Source organism: Enhydra lutris, unplaced genomic scaffold (assembly GCF_002288905.1).
Source record: "Enhydra lutris kenyoni isolate GAN:26980312 unplaced genomic scaffold, ASM228890v2 scaffoldscaffold50, whole genome shotgun sequence".
NCBI classification, from domain to species: Eukaryota; Metazoa; Chordata; class Mammalia; order Carnivora; family Mustelidae; genus Enhydra; species Enhydra lutris.
Genome location: NW_019154134.1, coordinates 6,028,054 through 6,040,837, shown reverse-complemented (window position 1 = coordinate 6,040,837; position 12,784 = coordinate 6,028,054). Strand labels below are relative to the sequence as shown.

The following is a 12,784-nucleotide window of genomic DNA, read 5'->3' as shown; positions in this document are numbered from 1 at the left end:
AATCATTCCTCCAGGTCCTGTGTATGAACTAATGTACCGTTTCACATATTGGTATGTTTGCTTTGTGATGTGTTGTGTGATTTCAGATGACTTCATAGCCCTCTCTGCAAGGGTAAGATCCTTGTTTTACATCCTGTACATTTCCACAGGAACCCAATTAGTGATTGATAAGCAAGAATGATTCTTTGGAGTTGGTTAGGAGTGACGTCACCATGATGGCAACATAGGTGGTTGTTAACTTCCCTTCCCCTCACCAGAACAACCAACCTCTATTTAAGACATGACTGAGAATCCTAGAACACAAAGACGAGCTTGAAGTATGCATTGCACCTCAGAGACCAAGCCAGACTGCATTAGAAGGGTACGAGCAGCAGCTACATGTGGACCTCATTGCCCCCCCGCAGCACAGAGCAGAAATTACTCTTTGATAATGATGACACTGTGCAAAAATGCCATTGACAGGAAACAAACACAACTTAAGAAATAAAATATAAAAAGTTAAATAAAAAACAAAAAACAAAGCAGAGGGGCACCTGGGTGGCTCAGTGGGTTAAAGCCTCTGCCTTCCGCTCGGGTCGTGATCCCAGAGTCCTGGGATCGAGGCCCGTGTTGGGCTCTCTGCTCAGCAGGGAGCCTACTTCCCTTTCTCTCTCTCTCTCTCTGCCTGCCTCTCTGCCTGCTTGTGATCTCTGTCTGTCAAATAAATAAATAAAATCTTTAAAAAACAAACAAACAAACAAACAAAAAACAAAGCAGAGAGGACAAAACTCTCCCTCATTTTCCCAGGTACAGCGCTACTCACAAGAACACCTCACACATGGAGCAGGTGTTGCCATACATTTTCCCATCTGGGCCCTGGATGGGGTCATTCTCTCGTGTGCAGGGGAGTTTTCCGTTCCTTACAAGCTTGCGGTATTCACTGCACAGCTCCTGCCAAGATAGAGAAAGCAAGCTGGATATGTTTTATTCCTATTCTAAGCAGAAGACTGGAACATCAACATTGGCAGAAACTAATGTTATGCTTCTTTGACACCAGGACTTTAGTTGTGTTTCTCTCAAATCTAAAATTTAACTCAACAAAAAGAACTCATCATTTGCTAAGAGATGGAAACAAGACATAATGGGATGTCACAATATAATAAAAGAGGTGGACAAGTAAACTCCACTATAATCTAAACACATTAAAATATGGGTGGCGGAGCCAGGGTGGCTTGGTTGGTTAAGTGTCTGCCTTCGGCTCAGGTCATGATCCCAGGGTTCTGGGATGGAGCCCCAGGTCAGGCTCCTGGCTTGGTGGGGAGTCTGGTTTTCGCTCTCCCTCTGTGCTTCCTCCTGCTTTGCCCTTCCCCCTGCCCTGCCCCTCCCCCTGCTCGGCCCCTCCCCCACTCATGCTTTCTTTCTCCCATGCTCTCCCTCTCTCTTGCAAATAAGCAAAATCTTAAAAAAAAAATTTTGTAATATAATAAGTGTAAACATACAGGTACAAGGAAATCTGAGAACACAGAGGTTGGGGCCATGAGATCTGATTGTGAAAACTGGGAAAGACGTCATATAACAAGAATAATTTGAGTGAGACTGAAGAGTAAACAGCATTTTTGTGGGTAAGAAGGGGATGCATACAAGACCCTTAAGTTGGGAAACAAAGTAGGAAACTACATGGGCATATAGCAGAACATGAATCTCTGAATGAAGGTAAACCAAATAAGAAGGGAGAGATAAGAGATTGAGGTACATCCTATAGTTGATGATGAGCCACCTGTGGCATTTAAGCAGAACAGTACTGCAATCTGATGAATACTGTGAAGCTTTACTCTAGCTCAGTTGGGGAGGGCAGCTGGACCAGGGAAAGACTAGAATCTAGAAAGAAAAGTAGAAAACTTTCATCTTCTAAATAATAAACAGTAACAACTTATAGAAGGCTATGGAAATGAATACTGTAATTTCAGAAGTAAAAATCAGGCTTTCTGTGTGCAGAATGAAGGTATTTTATCTCAATTCAGATGTGAAATTTCAAAAATTCATATGTAGAAAGCATACACGTATAGTCTCTGGGAAGTGGTCTGCAAAAGCTAACACAGTCTGTAAGTGATGAAACCAGTGTTAGAACCCAGTTTTTTCAGACCTCAAATAATTTTTACTTCACAGGGTTAGTCTTGGAAGCAGCAAGAATTGATGAAGTTCCCATAGCATTAATCTCAATGTCATCTCTAGATTAAAGGGTTAGGATTTCCTGGCAATTTTTAGTGGATGATACCCTACCCTTTAGACTCTGAAATATGTTCAAATTAGAATGCCAAGTAGGACTCAATGGGTGGATTCCACTCACTGTATATGAGGGTGTTTTTTCAGATTCTCTTTTATTTCTTGCTTCTACTTCAGCCTTTTTCTTTTCTTCAGCTTCTGCTTGGCTAAATTAGAGGGGGAAAAAAAACGAGAAGAATCCATTGGACCAAGTACAGGCAATTATTTGTCCACATTTTTGCATTGCTACTCTGTCCTCCCTCCTTAGGAAGAATAATTTTGTCTTTTTATCACTACATACCAATGAGAAAAAACCAAACAGCCTTTAGTATGGTACGATACCATAACTTCTTCATACTTTTTGCTTAACACTGAAAGAAAGATAGTGATTGTGGATCTAGAAAGCTTGCTCTCTATAAAATACCTTTCTTGCCTGTGGTCAAAAAAGAAATACCATCAAGGTCCATTAAGGAGATATCAAAACTAGTACCATTGTGACGTTATACCTGGAGGCTGAAAGTGGCCTTTATGAGGGACACTGACTGGTTCCCTTGTTTCACAGAGAGGAGCTGAGGCACAGAAGGCTTTGGCTATACTTTTAGGACAGTGCTGTAATCATCCAAGGTCTCTCAAGTCTATAGTCTCTCTATCACATCATGCACACCCTCGCTTTATTAATTCACCTTAAATGTATTGCTTATTCATAGTTGCGTTATCTAAAGACAAAATACAGTACAGGTAGAAAAAGGCCAATAATTTCCATACATTGATAAACCAAATGAGCCTATATTTGCTTCGCACAATAGAATTGCATGGAATGTATGGTTAACTGATGCTACTTCAACCACACAAGGCTGTCAATCAAAACAAAAGAACACAGATTTGAAAGAGAAATCAACTACTTAATCTTAGTTCAATCAGATAAAATGGGAGCAGTTCCAAATTTTGAAAGCAAACTGCCAATTCTAACTTGCTGTTATATAAAGTAACATTTAATTTTGTAAGGGCTCATGATTGCTTGATGGGCAACATTAACTCTAATCATCAATATCTGCATTCAGTGCTTGCTTTGGACCACAGCCTCTCTGGAAGATGAGCTGCCTATAAACTTGTACAATAGATTCACATGTGAAGCTTCAGCACAGGGAGTATGTGGTGTTCGCACAAGCTCAGGGCTGCCAGGATGTTCCAGTGGTAAGAGAATGGGTGTCAGGGAAGTAGACATATAGGAGTAGATAGCTCTAGGATTTTCTCCCTGCTCTACCACCAACATTCTCAGTGTAAGTATTCCACTTATTCAACTCCCTTCCTTGTTTTGAGCCACAGTTCCCCCATTTACAAAAGTAGCTAATTCTATTAGACTCTCTATTAAGTCCCTACTCTCTCTGGCATTCGTTAGACACTCTGGCATTCTATACTCACTAGAAGGCTTGACACATGGAACACAAGTTTCCATGCATTTTCCCATCTGGACCACGAACAGGATCACTTTCTCTGGTACAGAAAAGTATTCCATTCTTTGCATGATCCTGATATTCACTGCAGAGTTTCTAAATAATGAAAAGGAGACAGTTTACATATAGTTCCCTATTCTGTTTATACATTTTATTTTATTTTATTTTTTAGAAGATTTCATTTATTTATTTGAGAGAGAGAGAGAGAGACTGAGATAGTGAGAGATAACAAGAGCAGACAGTAGAGGGAGAAGCAAGCTCCCTACTGAGCAGGGAGCCCAACATGGGGCTTGATCCATGAAGGCAGATGCTTAACTGACTGAGCCACCCAGGTACCCCTGCACATTTTTTTTTAAAAGATTTTATTTATTTATTTGAGAAAGAGTATGAGAATGAGTTGGTGGGGGGAGTCAGAGGGAGAGGGAGGGAGAGAATCTCAAGCAAATTTCATGCTGAGCATGGAGCCCAATGTGGGGCTCGATCTCATGACCCTGAGATCAAGACCTGAGCCAAAATCAAATGTCGATTGCTTACCCAACTGAACTACCCTCACGCCCTCTGTTTATACATTTTAGATGCTGTTAATTAAAGATATCAGAGAAAAGGAACTAAGGATAAAAAATAAAACTTACAGGATTTAGGGTCATCACAAAATTTTGTGATATTTCTCTCCGTGTAATAGACACCCATTTAAGTCAACAAATGTAATAAGGGGATATAAATGTAAATGTGATTTAGCTCTTTTATCACTCAAGTGGACAGGAGTAAAGAATTGCAATATAAAAAGCTGAGAGATATGACAAAGGTCTGAGTTAAATCTGTACAAGCACAAAGGGAAGAATGATTCATGGAAGTACAGAGAAGAGTTTATAGCTGAGTTCTATATCTTTAGGATGTGTCCAGGTAAATAGTGTGGCAAAAGGTTCTCTAAGAGGAATTATGACATATATGCAAAGACAGAGGAGCATAAAAGACCATAGTATCTTGAGATAATCTATTATTGTCAGGAGTAAAGTATTAGCTGGATAAAGAGAGGAAAGTTTGGGAAGGGGTCAAAAAGGAGACCTTCATAATAAGTCAAAACTAGATCACTGAACCTTGAAGGGAATTTGGACTTTATTCTTAGGAAATTGGAAAATGATAAATATTTATAGAAAAGAAGAACATAAGCAAATCTGTTTTAGAAAGACCACCCAGCTGGATGTGTGAGGATTTGAGTAACTGGAGACTAAAGTTGGAGAAACTATAGAAGAAAATAAGGAAAGAAAAGGAGGGAGGAGGGTGGAAGAAAGGAAGGAAAAAGAACAAGGAAGACAAAGAGGAAGGAAGAAACCAGAATGAATGATAAAAGGCATGTCTTGATTTGAGAAATAAAATTAAAGGATTGAGGGAAAGAAATCAGTTGAAAGTGAGGCCTAGACAATATTATGGAATTACATGAAGTCAGAAGGGGAACTAATAAAGTAGGCTGTTCTATGAAACTGCGAACCACACACTACAGAAGCTGGGGTAACTCACTGTTAAAAGTAAGTTAAATAGGAGTGAAATGGTCCAAATATCCTCTAGGATACCCTCAAATGTTGGCTTTTCATAAGGTCACTGAGTCATGGAAATATTTCCCACTCTATAAAAACAATGTGGAAGATGAACTGAATATTGAGGATTGAGGAAGATGTTGGTAAGAAGCATAGAGACCAGCCAGAATGCTAATGCATCAACACAAAGGAAATCTATTAGATGTATGAGCTAAGTTGGTAGCAGGAGAAAAAAGGACAAATGACTAGCTAAGAGATGTTTAGAAAGTAGAATGTGGCATGATTTTAAAGAGAGAATATTAAAATGTTACCTAGAAGACCTCCAAATATATGTGTGATACCACACATATCAAAATTTGAATTCAGATAATGCTTTGATATATTACCTTCGTTTAGGAACTATTCTGCTAATATGACTTGATTAATTTCCTCCAAATAGAGCTAAAAATTGTAATGCTGAATTATTCTTCTAAAGCTTATGAAATACTAACTATAAACTACTTTCCAGAAAATCCATCAGTAGTGAAGGAAAATGAACCAATATTGAAAATGCGTTCTAGAGTAAAATGCACACACACCCCACAAAAGTCATAATTAAATTGATCAAACTAATCCTCACCTCAATTTCTCTCTTAACTTTGACTTTTTCCTCAGTCTTCTTCAGGTTTTCATGTGCTTTATTTTTTTCTTCTGAAAAACGCTGTTTGCTGGAGGAAAAAACAAAAATAAATAAATGAGTACAGGTGCTTCAAATCCTCATGTTATAAAATAGTCATTTGGGGGCTCCTGGGTGGCACAGTCAGTTAAGCGTCTGCCTTCAGCTCAGGTCATGATCTCAGGGTCCTGGGACTGAGACCAGCATCGAGACCAGCATCCAGCCCAGCATCCGGCTACTTGCTCAGCAGGGAGTTGGCTTCTCACTCTTCCCCTGCCCCTCCCCCTTTGCTTGTGCTTTCTCTTTCTCACTCTCCCTCTCAAATAAATAAATAAAATCTTTAACAAAAATAAAATAGCCATTTAGGTGCAGGTGGAAAATAGCCACGTGTTCATGAGTTCTAGAAAAAACATCTTCCATTCATCTTAGGGCTCCTGATTGAAATCTTCACTCTTTCTCCAAAGAAGCTCTTTTATTTTGCCCTCAAGTATGATATTTCTTTCCATTGCAATGACCGTTTTCATCTTGCCTTCTTTTAAATCTTCTCAGCTTAAATTCTGCCTTCCTTAAGAAGGCAGACCAGACCTCACAGTGAAAATAAACTGTATATCTGCCATTGTATTTTCATAGCTGAATATTCTCTTATGGCATAGTTCTTACTCTGTCTTGCAACGTGTGTGTATGTGTGTGTGTATGTGTGTCCGCGTGTCCATGGCTTATTTCTGCTGTTTAACTTTAAGCTACTTGAGAGCACGGATCTTTATTCATATGTCCACTCAACATTTGGCTAGCAACTATTTTTTGTCAAGCGCTGGCCTGGGTGCTATATATAAAACAGACACATACCCGATCTTGTTCTTGGAACTTAGAACCCAGTCAACAAATGGTCACAGAAGTAAATACAGAATTGCCAGCTGTGTTGAGTGTTATGAAATAAAATTATTAAGAGTTATAAAGACTGATTTCAATTAAGAATTTCAGGAAGTCTTATCCAAAGAAGGATAATCCTGAAATGTGATCCACAGAAGAAGAGACACTGGGTATCCAAGACTGAGACAACCTGGCAGTAGGACAACATAAACGAGAGAGCTTCGAGGGTTCAAGGATCTGAAACAGTGACAAGACCTGGTCTGAGACATCTTCATAAATGCTGTAATTATTGCAGGATTTGCACTTCCCCCCAGGTCAGATGCCCGATATGAAAAGATAAAGTTAATCCAAGTCACGTATAAACATGAAGTTTTCCTGGGAGACAACATCTGTTCTTTCACTCAGGATAATTACTAAAGGAAAACAGTCAAAAGTCTTGGTATGTTTTGCCCTCATTCTCTATTATGACTATCTTATAAAAAGGCTTACAAAGGTGGTGGGAGGAAACAATAAGAAGTATTTTGTAATCCAGCCCTTTAACTGGAAAACAGAATCCATTTGTATTCAGAAACAGACATATATCATTAGGATCTACTTACTAGGTGATATCATGATTTGCAGAAGACAGAAAACTGCTCAAAAATTTTCAACAACAAAGCTGCACCTCAACATTGTTCTTACTCGCCATTCCCACCAATCTCCACTTTACCCATCCTGTCCCTCTAAAGAACCCACATCTGGACTCACAAAATTTCAGCGCACAGAGCACATTTGTTGCCATGCATCCTGCCATCAGGGCCACGAATTGGGTCACTCTCTCGTGTACAATAAAGTCTTCCATTCCTCACTTGGGTTTCATATTCTTTACAAAAATCCTGCAAAAAGGTAAGTAATTACATTTAGCATTTTTCTACTCCTTAACACAGAAAATGTGTATCATGGATTTATAGTCAAAGAATGTCAGGCCTAGAAGCTGTTGGTAAATATGTAACATATTAATGAGGATTAATAAGAAATAGTAATTATGTTATGAAATTACTAGGTACCTGCATTTACAATGTGTATATTTATTAAAAGATAGAAGAACTGTGTGGTGCCTGGGTGGCTCAGTTGGTTAAGTGACCAACTCCTGGTTTGGCTCAGGTCATGATCTCAGGGTCTTGAGATTGAGTTCCTCTTAGGCTCCACACTCAGCGGAGAGACTGCTTCTCCCCACTCTCCCTCTACCCCTTTCCCAACTTGCACACGCATTCTCTCTCTAAAATAAATAAATCTTTTTAAAAATGTAAAAGAGCCTTATAAAGAATAAGGCTGAGCAAACATCTCATAAAACTAGATGACTCTTACTAACTTTTAAGTCTATGAAAAAAGGATTACAAAAAAAAGATCTTTCAATGAGTTCCAAGAAAAACATAACAAAATGCAGCTGGCCAAGACAAAAGAAAAATGTGTCAACAAGCAGAATAGAGAATCTGTAAGATGAGATGCTTAAACACTATTTAATATGGATCAAATCAAGAACAATCTGGTCTGGTTTGCAAGGAAAATGAATAAGGTGGCATCCATTGTCCTCTCTGTGAATCTGTGGCCTCCTTTACTGATGTTCACTTTAACGTGCTCTGCCTCGTTTATCAATGTCCATTTCTAATACAGTAGGTGGAAAGCATGGAGAGTGAATCTAATTTTCCTTCATTCCCCACTGGAGAGAGGTAAAACACCAAGACTAAAATTTAAATTTAATTTAAAAGGCTGTGACTTCCCCCAAATAACCCAAGAAAGGTTTGTTCCAGATTTCCCAATGCTTTGGTTTAGGACTTTTGGGTTTTTCTCTGTTTTGAAAATTCTATTATCTGAGTTGAAGGCTAAACTTTATATTTACAGCTATATTTATATCTCTACCTACCCCAAATTACTCTAAATTTAGGAATCTCCATGTCAATAAACATGTTTTGTAATGGCCTGTATCACTATATAATCTACAAAACACAATCTACAAAAATATGCTTCTCTAAGCCTTTTTCAACTATGTCACCCTCATCTTCCCATTTTAGCCAAGAAAACATGAGCATAAAGAGTGTGGTTTGAAGTTGGAAGACCCTAAGCAGCTAGCCTGTGCCTTTGTGAAATTTCCCTAGGAAATCATAGCAAGGCATGGGCATGGGCATAGACACCACAGACAACTCTATCTTACCAACTACACAATTAAGTTTTTGGAGTAATGTTCTTTAAGGCCTTTTCTAGATGTAATATTCTAAATTTAAAAAAAAATAACTCATATTTCATCAGGACACTTTAAAAAAAGAATCCTAAGTGTGCCTAGGTGGCTCAGTGGGTTAAAGCCTCTGCTTTTGGCTCAGGTCGTGATCCCAGAGTCCTGGGATTGAGTCCCACATCGGGCTCTCTGCTTCAGCAGGGAGCCTGCTTCCCTTGCTTTCTCTCTTTGCCTGCCTCTCTGCCTACTTGTGATCTCTCTCTGTCAAATAACTAAATAAAATCTTAAAAAAAAAAAAAAAAAGAATCCTAATTGACTCCTAATAAGAAGATATTTGTTTTTGGAGGAGCAATGGGTGTGCTCCCAACTTCCTGGTTGTAACAATCCGGGAATAAAGACACAGAAGACAATCATCTATCTGATAATCATAGCATGGTAGGAAAATTACTGTTCAATGGTTCCCATAAGAGAAACAATGATAATTTCAGTTTATAAGTTGTGATTCATCCAAGGAGATTCTGAAGAAATGCTTTTGTGAACAACCCACTGACAGGCTAATTATGCAGCAGATATTGAGCCATCACTGTAAAGCAGTCGCATTCAACATGATCACGTCCAGTGACCCCACCAAAACAACGACCCCAGCCACAGAGGAAAAGAGGGAAAAATAAACAAGACCTGAGGATAGATAATGGAAAAGAACTGTCTGTGTTTACGGAGGAGTAAAATATTCAATATTACAAGATGACCCGAAGTTTTTGACTGAAATTTAACAACCAAAAGAATTGCTTTTCAAACCTCAGTTAGTATTAAACAAATTCCTGAAGACCGACTCCTCCATATTCCTTCACTGAAACTCTGTTGAACACCCTATTAGGGTGGGAAATTTGCTTGAGTGAATAGTATCACGAAGTAGAAGTACCAAAAACTAGACTTGTGTCTATCCTTAGGAAAACACATGCCCATCATCCACAAAACTGGTATATTTGTTGTGCCGTCTCTCCCAATCAGATGGGGGCTCCCAAATGGGGGGCATCCTGATGGAGTTGGGGCAGGTGGCACAGGTAGTAAAATAATCCACCCAAGACAGAACAAAAGAGATAAAAGTATGTTGGATACCCCACAAGGAAGGGCAGGAAGGACAGCAAAGGATAGACTCTTCCATGTGGTAGTGGGTAAGGGCTGTATTTAAAGGGGGAAGGAGAGGAGGTATGGTAATGTATGGAATTTTCCTTTTTTGGTACCTATATCTGGGTGTAAGTAGCCCATTGGTTAGTTAGGGCTGATATATATTTCAAGCCGGTCACTTGATGGGCCTGTTTGGATTCAGCCAGGGGATCACTGTGGGACCTTTTGCCTTGATCAAATTTCCATTGTTCAAGCCTCCGGCCTAAAAGAGGCCTCTACACTTGTAGTAGCACAGAAGAGTACAGGGTGTGGAATCACATTACAACAAGAAAGTAAAATTGAGGTCATTTATCCAAACTCTTAATTTGGAACAAAGAAACTGAGGTCCAGAGAGAAGAGAAGACTTGGTCAGTTTCATACAGCAAGAACGTAACAAAACTATGGGTAAAACTAAATTGTTCTGACTTCTCAACAGAGAGCTAGTCATTTAGCAAAGTAACTGCTATCAGTTATAGTGAAAGTAGGGTTTAATAAACTTGGTGATTTAGGAAATCCAAGCTGTATCACCTACAATGTTTACTCAATTACTAAAAGGAATAAATTTTTATACTAAACAATTAAACCACATAATAATTTGAAAAAATTTAACTTTAAGGGCTCTTTAAAAAACACAATATTTGTCTGATATTTTTGTTTAAACAGAAGCAAGACCTTTATAAATGTAGGCCTCACTGTAATAACCATAACAAATAACTCCAGTTTGTATCAGTGGGATGATTCATAAAATACACCAGTGGATACACTGTTTAAAAGACTCTAGAATTATTTTAAAGTTATTCCTGTCTAATTTATATTATGTCGTATTAAAAAAACTTATTCAAAGCAAAATTAATCTAAGCCAGGGAGACGGATGGTGGAAATTCAGTGGAATTTAAATAGCATATTTTCTGGCTTATATTCTTTCTTTCCCTTTTTCTTAAAAATAGCATATTGTGAACTTCGGGTGGGAAAATGAAATTTTAAATCTGAATCTAATGATTAATATACTTGAAATAGTCAACTTGTGGAAGTTTGGAATTAAGGGAAACAATTTATTGTAAAAATTAAGGACAACGACATTACTGACCCACCTCAAAGAGTCAAGCCTAACTTTGTTAATACTTTGGCCACAAGATCAAATTATGTTGTGAGGAATTTACCTTTTCGACACTTCGTCGAATTCTGGTTTCACCTTCTCTCTTGGCATTTTCCTGAGCTTCTTTTAAGCTGTTAAGAAAGAGAACAGTTGGTCAGTTTCTGACTCATATTTTCAGGGTCCAGTTCTGTGCTAGGCACTTTCATATCCTTGGCCACACCTTGTTAAACAGATCCACTTACAAGAGACAAGCTTTTGGGGCACCTGGGTGGCTCAGTGGGTTAAAGCCTCTGCCTTCGGCTCAGGTCATGATCTCAGGGTCCTGGGATCAAGCCCCACATCAGGCTCTCTGCTCAGCGGGGAGCCTGCTTCCCCCCCCCTCTCTCTGCCTGTCTCTCTGCCTACTTGTGATCTCTGTCAAATAAATAAAATAAAATCTAAAAAAAAAAAAAAAAAAAAAAAAAAGAGAGACAAGCTTTTCCCTGTCTCTAATTGGAGCCAGAAAATTGACAAAGATAAGGAAGGGTGTGAAACTGACTCACTGACAGTCAATTAAAGGCTTTGTTCTGTAAAAGCAGGTGGGTGTGACTCCTTGATTGACAAACGGAGATTGTTGGGGAAAATTCCCTGTAACTGGAAGAACCAAGAGCTTTTTAACACAATGCTGTGACAAGGGTAAAACCAAACTGAGCATTTGAAGTACTGCAGTCCACACCCTTATGTAAACCTTTTCTACACCTTGTAAAGTGTTTGTTTGCCTTCATGTAAAATCACCACAGTTAAAAAAAAGTGACATTGAGCTTCTGAGTCCTCTTGTATCTGTTACCTAATTACAATCCCATCCGGAGACAGGCAGTATTATTAGTTCCACAGAGGAAGAAACCAGGAGTTAGGGAGGTCAAATTCTCTTTTTTAGCTAATTCATGAAAACAGAAAGTCACAGAATTGGGGTGGGTTGGAAAACTAAAGGCACATGTCTCCTAGATAAGAATGTAGAAATTTTTTTTTTAAAAATGTAGTAATTAGGCTTATTTCCTGTCTGGAAACCAGATATAATCACTGTTTTATAAACCTGATAGGACGTGCCCTTGAATTTTCTGGCAGCACACTATAATTTTCATAGGCAGGTGTGAAATTTATTAATCTGTTAGATCTTTCTCTGTCCTGATTTTAAAGATCCATAGATGTAAATGGAGCACTTAAAAGCCTGCTGACATATAGAGAGTCTCTATCTTGTTTAACCGTCAGAATATTAAAGACTCATTGGATCTTCACTTCTCAGCCTTAGTACTCACAGTTAGGCACTCAGAGAAAGTTAACCCTATCCTTCCCTTTACTAAAGTTCCACCTTCTATAGTAATAAGAAGGCAGCCACATGACATTACTGTTATTATTTTAAATTAGACTGTCACTTCTAGTAAGAGTCTCTGTACATATTCAAATGAAGCAATGCCTGTCAAACGACTGACCTAGTTTATTCCAGGAAAGTGTTTTCTAAATTGTAAAATACTGTGCCTTATAAAATACTGTGCATTGTCCTATCACTATAATTAA

The 12,784-nt window shown here is 38.5% G+C and overlaps 1 protein-coding gene across 1 annotated transcript in view; it reads right to left on the bottom strand.

Moving 5' to 3' along the window:
• LOC111156935 (serine peptidase inhibitor, Kazal type 5) overlaps positions 1-12,784 on the bottom strand; it is an 81,530-nt gene that overhangs the window by 43,101 nt on the left and 25,645 nt on the right. The window contains exons 8-13 of the mRNA XM_022518089.1: positions 11,295-11,361; positions 7,503-7,630; positions 5,850-5,937; positions 3,664-3,791; positions 2,327-2,408; positions 803-930 (exon numbers count right to left, since the gene is read on the bottom strand). Of these exons, the coding sequence (XP_022373797.1) occupies positions 803-930; positions 2,327-2,408; positions 3,664-3,791; positions 5,850-5,937; positions 7,503-7,630; positions 11,295-11,361 (621 nt within the window). The remainder of the gene's footprint in view (positions 1-802; positions 931-2,326; positions 2,409-3,663; positions 3,792-5,849; positions 5,938-7,502; positions 7,631-11,294; positions 11,362-12,784) is intronic.